We start from the raw sequence: 14476 nt of genomic DNA on the forward strand, positions 1-14476 counted from the left end.
ATGCAAGTTACAACTAAAAGTTGAATAACCATTAAAATACAGAAAAAAAACACTTTTTTCCCCTTTTTCATTATTTCTCCCCACCCCACCCTAAGAGAAAGATTGGAATTTGGATCTTATGGAAAGTGTGCATGGGATTTTTATTCTTTTGATTTTCTTTACTTTCATGCTCTCCCTCCCCACCTACCAGTATTTCATTTTTCTAAATGATAAAATTAAATGAAATGCTTAAAGAAAAGAAAATATTGGAAATGCTTAAATATGATTTTTATGTCATATTTACATAAGGCAAAATGTACAAAGAATATTTTTTTATGTTTTTCTATGGCATCAAATTTTGTTTATGAATATTAAGTTTTTCCAAATAATGATGACGGGGTGGGGGCTTCTTTAATATTCATTGTATTCGACTTGTTAGGCTGTTCTTAATCTGACTCGCAAATTTGTTATTGTGCGCTAAATGTTTTTTTTTTTTTTTTTTTTTTCAATGAAAATCTTACCGATGTCTTAGTTACTAAAACTAATTCTTCAAATAACTTTGAAAAGAAAAGCGTTCATCTTTGTATATGTGTTAATGTAAGAATGGTGTGGAGAGACACTGCTGTAGACGCCCACGGGTGGCATGTGCTCTTTGGAGAAGTTCTGGCATTCAAACTCTGAACCCATTTGGTACTAGAAATGGTACGAAGGATAAGATAAATGCAAATTTAAGCAGTCGTGGTTTGAGGTGGCGGTATAAAGACGTTTATTTAATTGGGGAGAGAGAGAGATTATCTTGTGCACGAGGTTGGAAAGAGGATGAAAACAATTGCGGTGATGAGGGAGAAGAAATAGAACGCTGATTGTTAAGAATTCCGAATCTGACATTTTTTTTTTTTTCTCTTTTCTGTTTTGAGAACAAGAAAATGTTTTATCGACCACGGACATAATTTGTATGTCACACAAATTTATGCGACTAAAATAGGGATTTTTTTCTTAGAGAAAAACTATAGATAATCTTACAATTAGTTTGTTGCTGACGAGGATTGTTGTGGGTGCTATGGTATAATTCCATCTCTCCTCTTGACTCTGGTTGGAATAGTAGGGTAGACTGAACTCTAAATGTTATTAGTCCTGATTCTGGGAAGAGACTGACATTGCACATGTTACAATTGGTACATATAGGATAAAATCATATTTGATATTTTTCAAAGTTGTTTTTTGTTTTTCTGGTAATTCAGCAAGTGGATTTTGACAAATGTCCTTAATCTTTTTTATTATGTCTTTCTTCCTCTCTCGCTTTGTCTCTTTTCCTCTTGCTCTTTTTGTCTCACTTCCCTTTACTTGCTTTTCCATAATTATATATTATTTTGCCATACTTCAAACCATTCACAAAGAGGAGGTAGAAGACTTTGGTTTCATCAAAAATCATTTTTTAAACAGCAATTGAGTTGTATTGGTACTAAAAAGTGATATTAATTTGATATGGCCAACATCTTTTAAAAAGAAAGTCTTTAATATTGAAACACTGCTTGTGTTAAAAGGCTGGACTGTTTAAAGGTGAAAGGGATGAAGTCAAAATTTAAATGAACAGTCAAACTCTCAAGTAAAATAAATCTGATTAAAATCTTGTATTCGCAAGTCAGAGAGGTGTGTATATATTCTGTACATATATACGTGTATAGGTAACGAGTATCTTATTGAATATGTGTCTGTTCTTCATACATGTATTTACGTGTGATCGACTAGTTTTCAAAATGTCACAAAACAACTTATCTGGTGCATGTTAACATATAACAACAAATAAGGAACGGAATAAACATTTTTGTCTCTTGCCAGACGAAAGAAGACATACCTTCCACAAAAGGGATGAATACCATTCTGTTGAGGTTACAACATACGGTCAATTAGGTAACACACTTGGCCTATATTTGATCTTGTTGGATGGAAAGCTGCAATGAAGATTTTGCCATGTACAAGCTTTATTTCAGAATGTTTGCATCTTGGCAACCTTTATTTCAGAATGTTCTCGTCTTGGCAACCTTTATTTCAGAATGTTCTTGTCTTGGAAGTCTCTCTTTCTCGGCCTGTCAAGTCTCTTTTTCGGACACTCGTTACAGACTCGGCTAACTTTTTAAGATGTCTCTAAACTCGTTACGTCATGTATCTATGTAACCAAAGATCCTTGCCTGGTCTTTTATCATGCATCTTTGTTTATTAAAACCAAACATTTTATTTTATTAAACATCTTTCTAAACATTTTATTTTTTTACCTATTTCTGGCTTATTTCTACATTAAATTCCAGTCCTATTTCAAAACATTCTTCCGTTATCAAAAGCCTTTATTTTCATAATGTTGTCATCGGTTCAAATGCTGGTCACTTACCTCTCTACCTGGGAGATCCAACATTGCCCTGCCATAATATAATAAAAGGATCAAAGAGTTGGGAAGATAATTGAAAGATAAATATGAAATCAGAAACATATTTTTTTAAAACCATATTAACCTATGCAATTGTTTTATGGCTTCGATATCAAATGTATAAATAATGTGTTGATTTTTTTTTTCCAGACCTGGTATTGAACAAAATATCAGAAATTTTGATACTTTTGACAAAATTAATTGAATACAAAAAAATTAATTCTCTTCAAGCAAGAATAAAAAATTATTGATAGAAAAATGTCAAAATTAGACTTCAAACGATTATCATTAATTGTATTAAAAAATGTCATTCTTACAAAAAATAGTTGATCCAGATAAATAGTAATAGTTAGCATGTTGGCTATTTTGATTTTCTTAGCATGTTTTAAAAAAAAAATAGCTTTTAAATTTTCTATTTGTTCACCATCTTTATCTTCATAGCTGGAATTTATTTTAGGACAAATTGATTGACTATGAATAATGAATATTTAAAATTTATTCATTCAACTGTTAGCTATATTTCTAAGACTTCTAATTATCATTTCCTTTATCTCCTTACTGTTGAACTCCATGATAAAAAAAATACTCTCATGTGAACTTGTTTGATTATTCACAGCTCAATAATTCTTAGCCCCCCCCCCCCACATTCTCCTAATTTGTACAAATCTATATTATATTTCTCTTTCTCTTCCATTTATTTTTGAAAACTACTGGGCCAATCTGGCTGAAAGTTTGTATGGATATATATAAGGTGCAGCAAACTAAGTATTTTGGTATCTGTTAACTACACAGTTAAGATTTAATAGGAATAAGTATTTAATGCAAAAATGAGCACAAATTTAACCATATTCAACCATCAATTTGACATAAAACATTCATTCTAAGTCCACAGGTTATAACTTTTGCCTTATTAAAGTCTAATTTATAATAATAGTTATAAATTTACAATTTGGTAAAAAAAAAATTTTTTTAACTTGTTTTTACTAAAGTTATCCCCTTCCCTCCTCTCAAATCTATTTAGCTTAGGGTTTGTGCAAATGTGTAAATTTTCAAACAGAAGTTTGCTGTCATTTATACAGAAATATTTCTTTAAAAGATTTCATTGTCTTTATTTATTTTTTTACAAATTAGTCTTTGTAAATATTATAGAAACATATTTTTTATTTTTCCTATTCTATAAAGTTCTTATTTTTCATATTAAATTTCAGAAAGTTTATCCTTCTCCAAGTCGGCGACGAATGGACAGTAAAGGAACTGAAGAGGAAATTGCATATCCAAATATTTTTTATTCTGTGGACAATTTTGAAGAGGTAAATGTATTTATCATATTTTAACTAGTTAATTTCAATTTTAAATACCAACCTGGTAATTAATCATATAAAATTCTTTTTATGTATTTTTTCTTTGGAAAAGGAAATTGCATATTAATTTTTTTTTCTTTTTTTTATTTTGTTGTTGCTATATAGAAAAAAATTCAATTGGGTTTAAAAAAAAAATTGTTGCCAGAAATCTATTGCAAAACCTTGAGAAAAAAAATACTTTTCAACTTGAGAAATTTAAATCGTTTATTCAATATTAAATTATCAAAAATGACCAGCTAGATCTGAAATATTATGAGTATTTTAGCAACAAAGATTTTTTAAAATATATTAATGGGTCACTACTTATCAAAGGCCACTCGTTGGAGGATAAGGGTTTCATTTTTATTTAAAAAATTTTTTTTTTATTATTTAATTAGACGGGTGTTTATCGTGAATTATTCCCGAGGGAGGGGGTGGGGCAGAGATTGGAGCTCAGACGAGCACCTGCCATGGCAATAACGATAAAACAAAAACAGGCTCGTAACATCTCTTCTGTGGGAGAGAGGTTGCAGGGAAGAGAAAAGGGCATCACCCACTAGATCACGAAGCCTATTTTGTACTCAAGGCAGGATAGGCTGTTTTTAGCAGCTCCTGCCCAGATGTGGCAGCAGTACTCCATCCTTGGACGTACTTGGCTTTTATACAGTTAGAGAATTGCATCAGTAGTGAGATATCTTCTGGTATGGTAGAAGGATCCCACCAGTTTCCCAGCGATCTTGGCAACAGACTTGATGTACGTTCCATTTCAGATCAGAAGTAAAGGTCAAACCCAGAAGCTTGTCAAAACATGGAGCCCCCCCGAAGACGAGTCATCCATTTCAATTGATGCCAGATGGGGATCAGAGCGTTGATGGTGTAAAGATAGGAGCTTGGTTTTAGATGCATTAAAAGTAACCAGTCACCTCTTCCCCCACTCTACCATGCGCTCAAGATTAGAGGAAAGAGAATCAGAACTTTGTCATTTACGGCATTTGATGTGTTGCCATAGATGGTCGTGTCATCAGCATAGATGTCAACGAATGATTTAAGTATGTGTTTTGGGAGATCATTGATGTAGATCAGGAAGAGAGTTGGGCTCAGGATGGACCCCTGAGGGACTCCAGCATTAATACTGTGAGCCTCTGATTTCTGCCCATTAACCATTACTCTTATGAGCCTATCAGAGAGAAATGATTTAATAATTGAGAAAACATTTCCAGTTATACCGTAGCTGGAAATCTTGTGAAGTAGGCCCTTATACCATACCTTATCGAAAGCCTTTGATATGTCAAGAGCAATTGCCCTAGAAAGGAAGCCTTTGTTGAGAGATTCACTAATCCTATGAGATATAACCATTAGCACATTTGCTGTAGGTCTAGCAGAACGGAAACCATATTGCATGTCACTAAGAAGGTTATTTTTGCTGATGTGGTTGACTACTTCTCTATTTAATATGGATTCCAGGAGCTTACTCATGACACACTGGAGACTTATTGGTCTGTACTGAGAGGGAGATGACTTATCACCTGAATTCTTAAATACAGCGCATACTGATAAGGTGTTGGAAAGCACTTAAGACAACATTTAAACAGTTTTGTAAGTATGGGGGCAAGTTCTGGTTGAAGCTTTTTCAACACTATAATTGGAGTGCCATCAGAGCCAGTTGCTTTACTGGAATCAAGGTTCTTTATTAGCTTGCCAACATCATGCACAGATATTTGTATGTTGCAGAGTGTGTTGTCTGTTATAGGAGGAAATACGGGAGTTGATGGCCTCCGTCGCATAGGGTAGAATTAACTACAAATAGTTTGGCCTTGTCTGATGCTGACAAGATGACCTCAGGTTCATTGATGATGGTTGGAATAGAACGCACGCTTCTGTTCAGGATCCTGTTTGCTATTTGCCAAAACTGGTGGGAACCAAGCTGCTGCTCAGCTACTTTGGATTTAACAGACTGAGCATATAGCTCTCTTGCATTTTTTATTACTCTTTTACAGTGGTTGTTGGCAGTCCTGAAAGCAGCTTTCGTTTCGGTACATCTATTATGTTGGTAGCTATGGAAAAAGTGATTTCTGTGCGCTATGGCAGCAGTACATTCTGGGAGAACCATAGCTGACTGTCAGGTTTGCTTACATCTAGGGATCTTTACTGTGAAGGGGTGGGACTTTTCTGCTTGTCGGGTTTGTCAGAAATATTTACATCAGGCGGTGTACAAGGGCTAGTAGTTCATCAGAGCATCCACCATTAAAATACTTGAAAACAGGCAGAGAGCTGCAACATTTCGTTGATAGGACAGAGGCTGAAGCCTAGATGACAGTTCAGGACCTATCAGGTTGGCAACTCTCTTTTGAACCCTGTCCAGGAGTGAGAGACTAGTAGCAGATGCACCAGCCCAAATGTGGCAACAATACTCTATACATGGGCGAATGGTGGCCTTGTATAAGTTCAGGATACTTTCAGGTGTAAGTAACTTTCTAGCACAGTAAAGAGAGCCCACCTTCTTCGCAGCAGCCTTGGTAATGCTCTCGATAACACATGTTCCCTGTGAACATTAAGCCGAGGAGTTTGAATGGAATACTTTCAGGTAATGTACTTTTAACCATAGTTGCAACAAAAAAACTATGGAGGAGCCATAAATTGGAGCTCGGTCAAGTGTTTACCATGAAAATAATGATAGCGTAGAGAAAGCTTAGCAGCCTCTCTTCTGTGAGAAAGAGGCTGTAATCGGTTTTGTACTCTGAAGATAGGAAAGGATGTTCTGAGTGGCACTTCCTAGATGTGGCAATAGTATTTCATCTTAGGACATATTTGACTCTTGTATAGGTAAAAAAATTGCATAATCAGAATAACTGAAATGATCTATTTTTTTTTTTTTTAATCTTTTGCAATGATTATACTAGTCTTTTGATGATTTATTGAGATTTATATATAAAAAATAATTTATATATAAAAAATTATTTATATATAAAAAATAATTTATATATAAAAAATTATTTATATATAAAAAATATTTATATATAAAAAATTATTTATATATAAAAAATAATTTATATATGAAAAATAATTTATATATGAAAAATAATTTATATATGAAAAATAATTTATATATGAAAAATAATTTATATATAAAAAATTATTTATATATAAAAAAATAATTTATATATAAAAAATTATTTATATATAAAAAATATTTATATATAAAAAATTATTTATATATAAAAAAATAATTTATATATAAAAAATATTTATATATAAAAAATTATTTATATATAAAAATTATTTATATATAAAAAATAATTTATATATAAAAAATAATTTATATATAAAAAATAATTTATATATAAAAAATAATTTATATATAAAAAATAATTTATATATAAAAAATGATTTATATATAAAAAATGATTTATATATAAAAAATTATTTATATATAAAAAATTATTTATATATAAAAAATTATTTATATATAAAAAATTATTTATATATAAAAAAATAAATAATTGCTGAAAATAAAGTGTGATGCTTATTTAGAACTAGACTTAAAAAAATTTAATAGAAAAATTTCTATGATGTACATAATCATCATGGAACAAAGATATATTCCTAAAATCATGTAAATTGATCAAGTCTTTTTTTTTTTAACTAAGACGATTTTATTTAATGATTAAGTTTTAATCATTTTAAATACAAAATCTCTGTAGTCGAATTAAATTGTTGCCTTGGAATTTTGGCAAAATTTAAAACATGGCGCCAGCAACACTCCCATTCCAATCATCATAAAATTTGATTTTCTTTGTTAAAAAAAAAAACAAAAAAACATTTGGTCAATTTATGTGATTTACGAAATATGTCTTCGTTCCGTGACAGGTATGTACATCCAAAAAATTGTTCTGTATTTTTTGTTTTGAAAATAAGTATAATTCTAAATAAGTAGCTTACGTCTAAGCAGTAATAAAAATGAAATTGAAAAATTTTAATCAAATTGTGAAGAAATGTTCATAAACTTTTTATTTACTACATTTTATTTTTAGGTGTTTGCTGACATTATTGTGAGAGACAGTGAACTCATTTGTGTTGAGCTTGTAGCTACGGATCATGATGGCAAATTTCAAGGTGTTATTTTTCTTGGTTCCATTAAATATGAAGCTCTTAAAAAAGTTTATGATGCAAGGGTAAGTTTTTCTTTTGTTTTTTTTTTTTTTCATTCTAATTTCACTTTACCTCACATTGGTCGTTTGGCTTTTGTTGTTTTTTTGGCCTTTTGTCATTTATTGTAGAAATAGGTATCCAAGAAATTTTCAGTATATTGATTCTGTACTTCATCGAAGACTGAACATTAAAACGAACAAACTGAATGTACTCATTTTTTTTCTAAATCAACTTTTGCCGAATTAAACCTGAAACTTAACGTTAAAAAAAAGTCTTTTACTGAATATGAGTTGCGATTGAAATAAGATTACAGAATATAAAATAAAATTAAGTTTCATTCGGTATTCAGATGCTGTAGAAGACTTTTTTCTTTTTTTTTTTAACATTGTTTTAAGTTTAATTCGGCAAAAGTTGGTTTAGTTCGATTCTAATGGATGAAAAAATAGTTGTCTGACAAAAAAAAACATAACAGCACCTTTTTTATTTGCATATTTCTGTAAAAATCAAAATTTTATTTGGCTTTCTCTCTTAGATTTAACTTTGTTTTTTTTTTGTGTAGTTATATAAATGTTTCAGATATTTTTTCTATTAAACTAGTAAAATGGTTACTATTTATGGATACTGAGTTACCATTTATCAAGGTTAAAATCCACTCGAGGGTGAGTTTTAAAGTGATGGATGGATTGTTGAATGACGAATATTATGAGATGCTTGAATGGAAGGACGAAAAATTATACGGACAGTTTATAACAAGTATTCATCTTCTTAGCCAAAATTTCATTCTATCCAGACTAAGTAGTGATAGCAACATAACACTTCATGTGCAACGAACTGTGGCAGTTTTTAGATTTCTTTTTTTGTGCTGCAGGAGCTTTTTATGAAAGCTTGATGGCTGGTTGGCCTCTAGAGTACCACTCCCAGAGGCAGGAAGTGTTACACCATTGCTTCTGCTTAGCATGTGAATGTTGATGAGCACTTTTTATCCTGGATGTCGGCCTCCTTGTTCATCATTTTCATCAGCGCCTCATTATTAATGGCTTCTTATTGGTTATTCAAAACTGGGTGCTTGGTTATGACATCTTGAGGAGGCTCCATGTTTTGATAAACTTCTGCGCTTGACCTTTATTCCTCATCTGAGATGGAACACGTACATCAAATCCATTGCCAGGGCTGCTAGGAAAATGGTGGGATCGTTATACGGTTCCAGTAGTTATCTCACTCCTGATGCAATTCTCTACATGTATAAGAGCCAAGTGCATCCAAGGATGGAGTACTGTTGCCACATCTGGGCAGGAGCTTCTAGAAGCAGCTTATCCTACCTTGACAGTTCAAAATAGACATCATAGTCTGGTTGGGGATGCCTTTTTCTCTTCTCTGGAACCTCTTTCCCACAGACGAGATGTTACGAGCCTGTCTCTGCTTTATCATTATTTTCATGGCAAGTGCTCGTTTGAACTCCAATCTATGGTCCCCCCTGTCCTGACTTTCACGAAAAACACTTGTCTAGCTGAAACCACTATCAATAATTTCCCCCACTCTTTATCTGTGCCTAAACCTTAATGTAGATTCCATGAACAAAGCTTCTTTCTTAGAACTGCACACCTGTGGAACTCTCTTCCATTTACCCGTTTTCCAGCTGATTACAATATGGTCGTCTTCAAGTCCAATGTAAACAAGTTCTTGATGAGCCATTCCTCTTAAGTAATCTAATTTACAAAATTTGCGCTACTAACAATTACTACAACATTGTTCTATTGACCAGTGGGCACTTATTAACCTTTATTCTCCAAGCCTTGATAAGTGGTGACTCCTTTGTAAAAAAGAAAAGGAATGAGTCTGTCATAAGTCAAATACCATTTTGAATTCTCAAAACTTGTACATTTGATCATGATTTTATTTGTAAGAAAAACTTTTATTTTTTTATTTATTTTTTTTTTTTGTAATAATGCTGCTTAAGACTATGGCTAGTGTTGAAATTGAGTAGCACTGAAATCTGCCGAAAACCTGAGTAGATGATCTCAGCTAGTGAATGCACAACACCAAGTTCATACTAATAAAAATTATTAAATGCAATTGGAAGTCACAATCAAAGCAAAAAATTGGTGCAGTCTCTATTCCAAAATTCTCTTTTTTTAATTTGCTGATAAACTTATAAAAATGTATGGTGATTGTCACTAGATAATTTATATTTCTCTTATGGTAAATCTAAAAATGGTGAAATATTTTGTGAATACTTTTTGAATATCAGAAGTTTCATTAACAACGAATTTGTTTCATCTTCTCACTCTGCAATTTAATTCCTAATTTACAACTTGAAAATATTGAAATGAAACTAATCGGAAAAAGATAAAAATAATTTTTGTTCACAAAAATTACATTTGAAGAAGTGATAATTCTTCCTTTTTTTTTATCAGTTATTTTTAAGATTAAGCCTCCCCTTTGGTCATAAAATTAAATTTGTACATTTGATTATTCATACTACTTAGCAAGCCAAACACGTGTACATATTATTATTATTATTATTATTATTATTATTATTATGTTTTAATTTTATTTTATTTTTGTTTCCAGGCAAGTTTAACATCTCGTTGGGCACACACAATGTCTTTAGGTTGGTTTAAAGGTCATAAACGTGTTGAATTTGTGCGCATGCGAGGTCCCCATGGCAAAGGATTTGCTGAAATGGCTGTTAGCAGGGTAAAAGGGTCTGGACCTGAGACCCCAGATATGGAGAATTTCCCTGTTGATGATTTTGAAGACGAGGTCAGTCAATGTTCAGATTATCTTGATTTTATTTATTTTTTTTTTTTATTATTAAATATATGAACTTATCATTAGTGATTAAATTTAAACTGAAGAACAAGTTTTTTATGGTGTTTCCGTATTAGTATTTTAGTGTAGATGTTTGGTCTTAAGATTTAGTTAACTAATCTTCGTTTATGTTCAAAACTTCAGTATGCAAAGGAAGTAAATAAACATGAAACAAAAAAAAGTTTTTTTTCTATAAATATTTTTTCATATTTAACAAATATTCATATTTTTTTTTTTTTTTTTTTTTTTTTTAAATTAAATTTTCACCCCAAACAAGGCACATTGCCACTTTGGTGTAGGGGGCTACTATCAGGGGAAACATCTACTGGGGAACTATGTAGGGATTAGGGCAGCGAGATGTTGGTTCACGTTGCACTTGAACTTATGCATGTCAGTACAGTTGGGGAAGCAGTGACCTGGAATGGAATTCCAAAGTCTAGCAGTTCTGGGGAAGAAACTACTGGAGTAGAAAGATCTTTTACATCTAGGGATCTCTACAGTGTGGGGGTGGAATTTTGCAGCTTGTCGGGTCTGTCGAGGGTGTTCACGTCGTGGGGGCACAAGTGCTTGCAGTTCATCAGAGCATTCACCATTATAACACTTGTAGAACAGGCAGAGGGATGCAACGTTTCGACGATGAGACAGAGGCTGAAGCTTAGATGCCAGTTTAGGGCCTATCAGATTTGCGACTCTCTTTTGAACCCTGTCAAGGAGCGAGAGACTAGTAACCGATGCACCAGCCCAAATATGACAGCAATACTCCATACATGGGCGAATAGTGGCCTTATAGAGGTACAGGATACTTTCGGGTGTTAGAAGTTTTCTAGCACGGTAGAGAGAGCCCACCTTCCTCGCAGCGGCCCTGGCAATGCTCTCGATGTAATTGTTCCAACTCATGTTTCCTGTGAACGTTAGGTCAAGAAGCTTGAGAGACGTACTCTCAGATAAAGAGTCATTGGCCATTGCTATAGGTGGTAGAGAAGGTTTCTTGTAATTATTGAATGAAACCAGTTTTGTCTTGGCGGCATTGAACGTGACCATCCATTTTTGTCCCCATTCCACTACTGATTGGAGGTCATCCTCTAGTGTTTCTGCCATTACTTTAGATATATGTTCATTTGTTTTCCTGTCGTGCCTGCTATAGTGTCATCAGCATATATACCCATCTCAGAGGCAATTTTGTCGGGGAGGTCATTTATGAATATCAGGAACAGCAGAGGTCCAAGGATAGATCGCTAGGGCACTCCCGCATTTATATCATATTGTTTAGATGTACGACCGTCGAGGACAACCTGGATTTTTCTCTTATCTAAGAAGGATTTAATTATGTTAAGTATTCTATCAGTGATACCGTATGATCTAATCTTCCTGAGGAGACCCTCATGCCATACCCTGTCAAAAGCCTTAGATATATCTAGAGCTACCGCTCTGCCCTCTCCCGCTTTGTCCAGTGAATGGTATATGCGTTCAGAGATTACAGTGACGATGTCTGCCGTGGAAATATGGAAATATTTTATTTAAAAAAAAGTAATAGATTATTTATGATAAAATTCCATTTATTCATTTTAAAAACTTTTTTATACAAATATTTTTTTTTTATTTTTTTTATAACATAGATTTTTTTTTTATTAATACTTCCTTTCATACACTTGGCAGGGGGCTTCGCTGGGTTGTAAAATACGCTTAAATATATTTTAATTTGTCCAGATTTTGTATATATTAGTCATGATTTCAAAAGTTAAAAAAAAAAGTATTTGGGTGCCATCAGCTAGAACCGAAACTGTAGCTTTCAAAGCTAGTGATGTTACCAACGTGACAGGCATGTGAATCGATAAAAAATAAACTAACATGAATGTATAGAATGCATAACGAGTTTTTTCAATTTTGATCCCTTAAAAACTAATTGATCGGCTAAAGACCCATAAAATAACGATCTGTAAAAAATCCAATCATTTGAGGCCCCTTTTAGTTTTTTTTTTTTTTTTTTCTTTTTTTACAAGGGAATCACCACTTATCAAGGTCCAGAGGCCACTCGAGGATAAGGGTTAAAGAGTGTACAGTGGTGCCTGGATAGCTCCGTTGCCATTCTCTAGTGAGAGTGCCTCAGGCGATTATCAATAAACTAACCACCTTCTCAAAGAGAGAAGGCAAAGCCTGGAAGGATGGATCTCCTAGAATTGCACAGAACTAAACTCCTATTGCAAAATCAACAGGGACCAAGTCATTACAGCTTTAATCATATAACCTACATGAAATAAAAAGCTGTTAAACATTATCCGATCAAGTTGCTTCACACCAGCATCAACATCTCTTACACTCACTGACGTAATGGTAGCTTTCCATTATTCTAGCAGGTTTTCATAATTGCTTAACTGAAAGCGTTTGATTGATAGCTTCCAGAACAAGTTTCACAGTTTTTGTCAGTTGACAATATATATTTTTCAATGTTAAACGTTAAAAATTATTGTAATATGTTATATAAGGATGTTGTAATATGTAACAAACATGTATTGCCCAATTAATGTGTTCTCGTTTATGAAGATTTGTTTTTGATATGTATTACTAATAAAATCATTTTTGATATATATATATATATATATATATATATTATATATATACTGCAATTTTATAACTCAGTTAACTATGACTATTTCTATCAAGATAAAACTTATGAATACAGAAACGTTCTCTATTTAAAAAGTTGCTATTTTTAAAAGTGATAGTGTCAGTTTTGAAGTCTTCAATTCCTCAATTTTTACCATATTTTCCTCAATGTTTCTCTTCAAAAAGCCCCCACACACACACACTTTTTTGTGTGTTTTTGTAGAAACCTTAAGTAGAAAATAAATCTTTAGCAATTACACATTGTATCTTAATGTAACTTTCATTCTAAAGAGAATGGATTAAAAAAAAAAAATTTTTTTTTAATTTTTTATGTAATTTTGTTTTTATATCCGGATGTTAACAATTTTGTTTTTATATCCGGATGTTAACAATTTTGTTTTTATATCCGGATGTTAACAATTTTTCCAGCATTTCAATGCTTAAGTATTTTCATCAAACGTTAGTTTTTAAAATATTGAAATGTAACAGCCATCGTGATATAAAAAATTTGGTTTACCTTGGAATTTTCAAATGTACTTGAATATAGAAATGCATTTTTCTTATTTTAAATTTAAATATTGTATAATTAATTTAGTAAAAGAATGTAAATAATTCCCTTTAAAAAAATCTGATAAAAACTGCTGCCTTTATTTCTTATTCGTGATTAAACTATGAATTTCACTCAAATATTAGTTTGAGAGCATTTATCTATGTTGCACTCTGTTTTAGTCATTTTACTTTTCTGGATGCTTCAAATTAATCTTGGTTGTAATTTTTAAGAAATCAAATTGATTTACGTTTTGGGATTTTTGAGATGAGAATCGATTCATCATATGCTTGCACTTATAAGTTACTCGTTTTGGTTATGTTCACAGTATTTTCGCCTGTGTAACTTCTGACCTTGACAGCACATTTTTTCAAAGTATAAATCTTTATTTCAAATTCTGGAACTCCTCCTCTTCAAGACTCTCGTTGCAGCCACAAAATTTCTTAAACCACCATTGTGCTGTGTGTTAGGTAGTGGTTCCTGGGCCAAACACGTTGATATCGCAAGCTGTTTCAGCAGCTTTTCGGCCTAGCTTGAATTGAAATAAGGAAATTGTGCAAATTTGCTTTTTTCCCACCATCTTATATTCAACATTCTAAAAAGACAGTTGCTTTAAAATGATTG

General features: G+C 32.2%; 1 protein-coding gene across 4 annotated transcripts in view; it reads left to right on the plus strand.

Moving 5' to 3' along the window:
* LOC145292862 (uncharacterized protein KIAA0930 homolog) overlaps positions 1–14476 on the plus strand; it is a 96022-nt gene that overhangs the window by 45337 nt on the left and 36209 nt on the right. For all 4 annotated transcript variants that reach the window (XM_080138971.1, XM_080138968.1, XM_080138967.1 and 1 more), the window contains exons 5-7: positions 3610–3711; positions 7773–7913; positions 10462–10653. In XM_080138971.1, the coding sequence (XP_079995097.1) occupies positions 3610–3711; positions 7773–7913; positions 10462–10653 (435 nt within the window). The remainder of the gene's footprint in view (positions 1–3609; positions 3712–7772; positions 7914–10461; positions 10654–14476) is intronic.

Source organism: Euprymna scolopes, chromosome 14 (assembly GCF_053919585.1).
Source record: "Euprymna scolopes isolate OS-2025 chromosome 14, ASM5391958v1, whole genome shotgun sequence".
Classification (NCBI taxonomy): Eukaryota; Metazoa; Mollusca; class Cephalopoda; order Sepiida; family Sepiolidae; genus Euprymna; species Euprymna scolopes.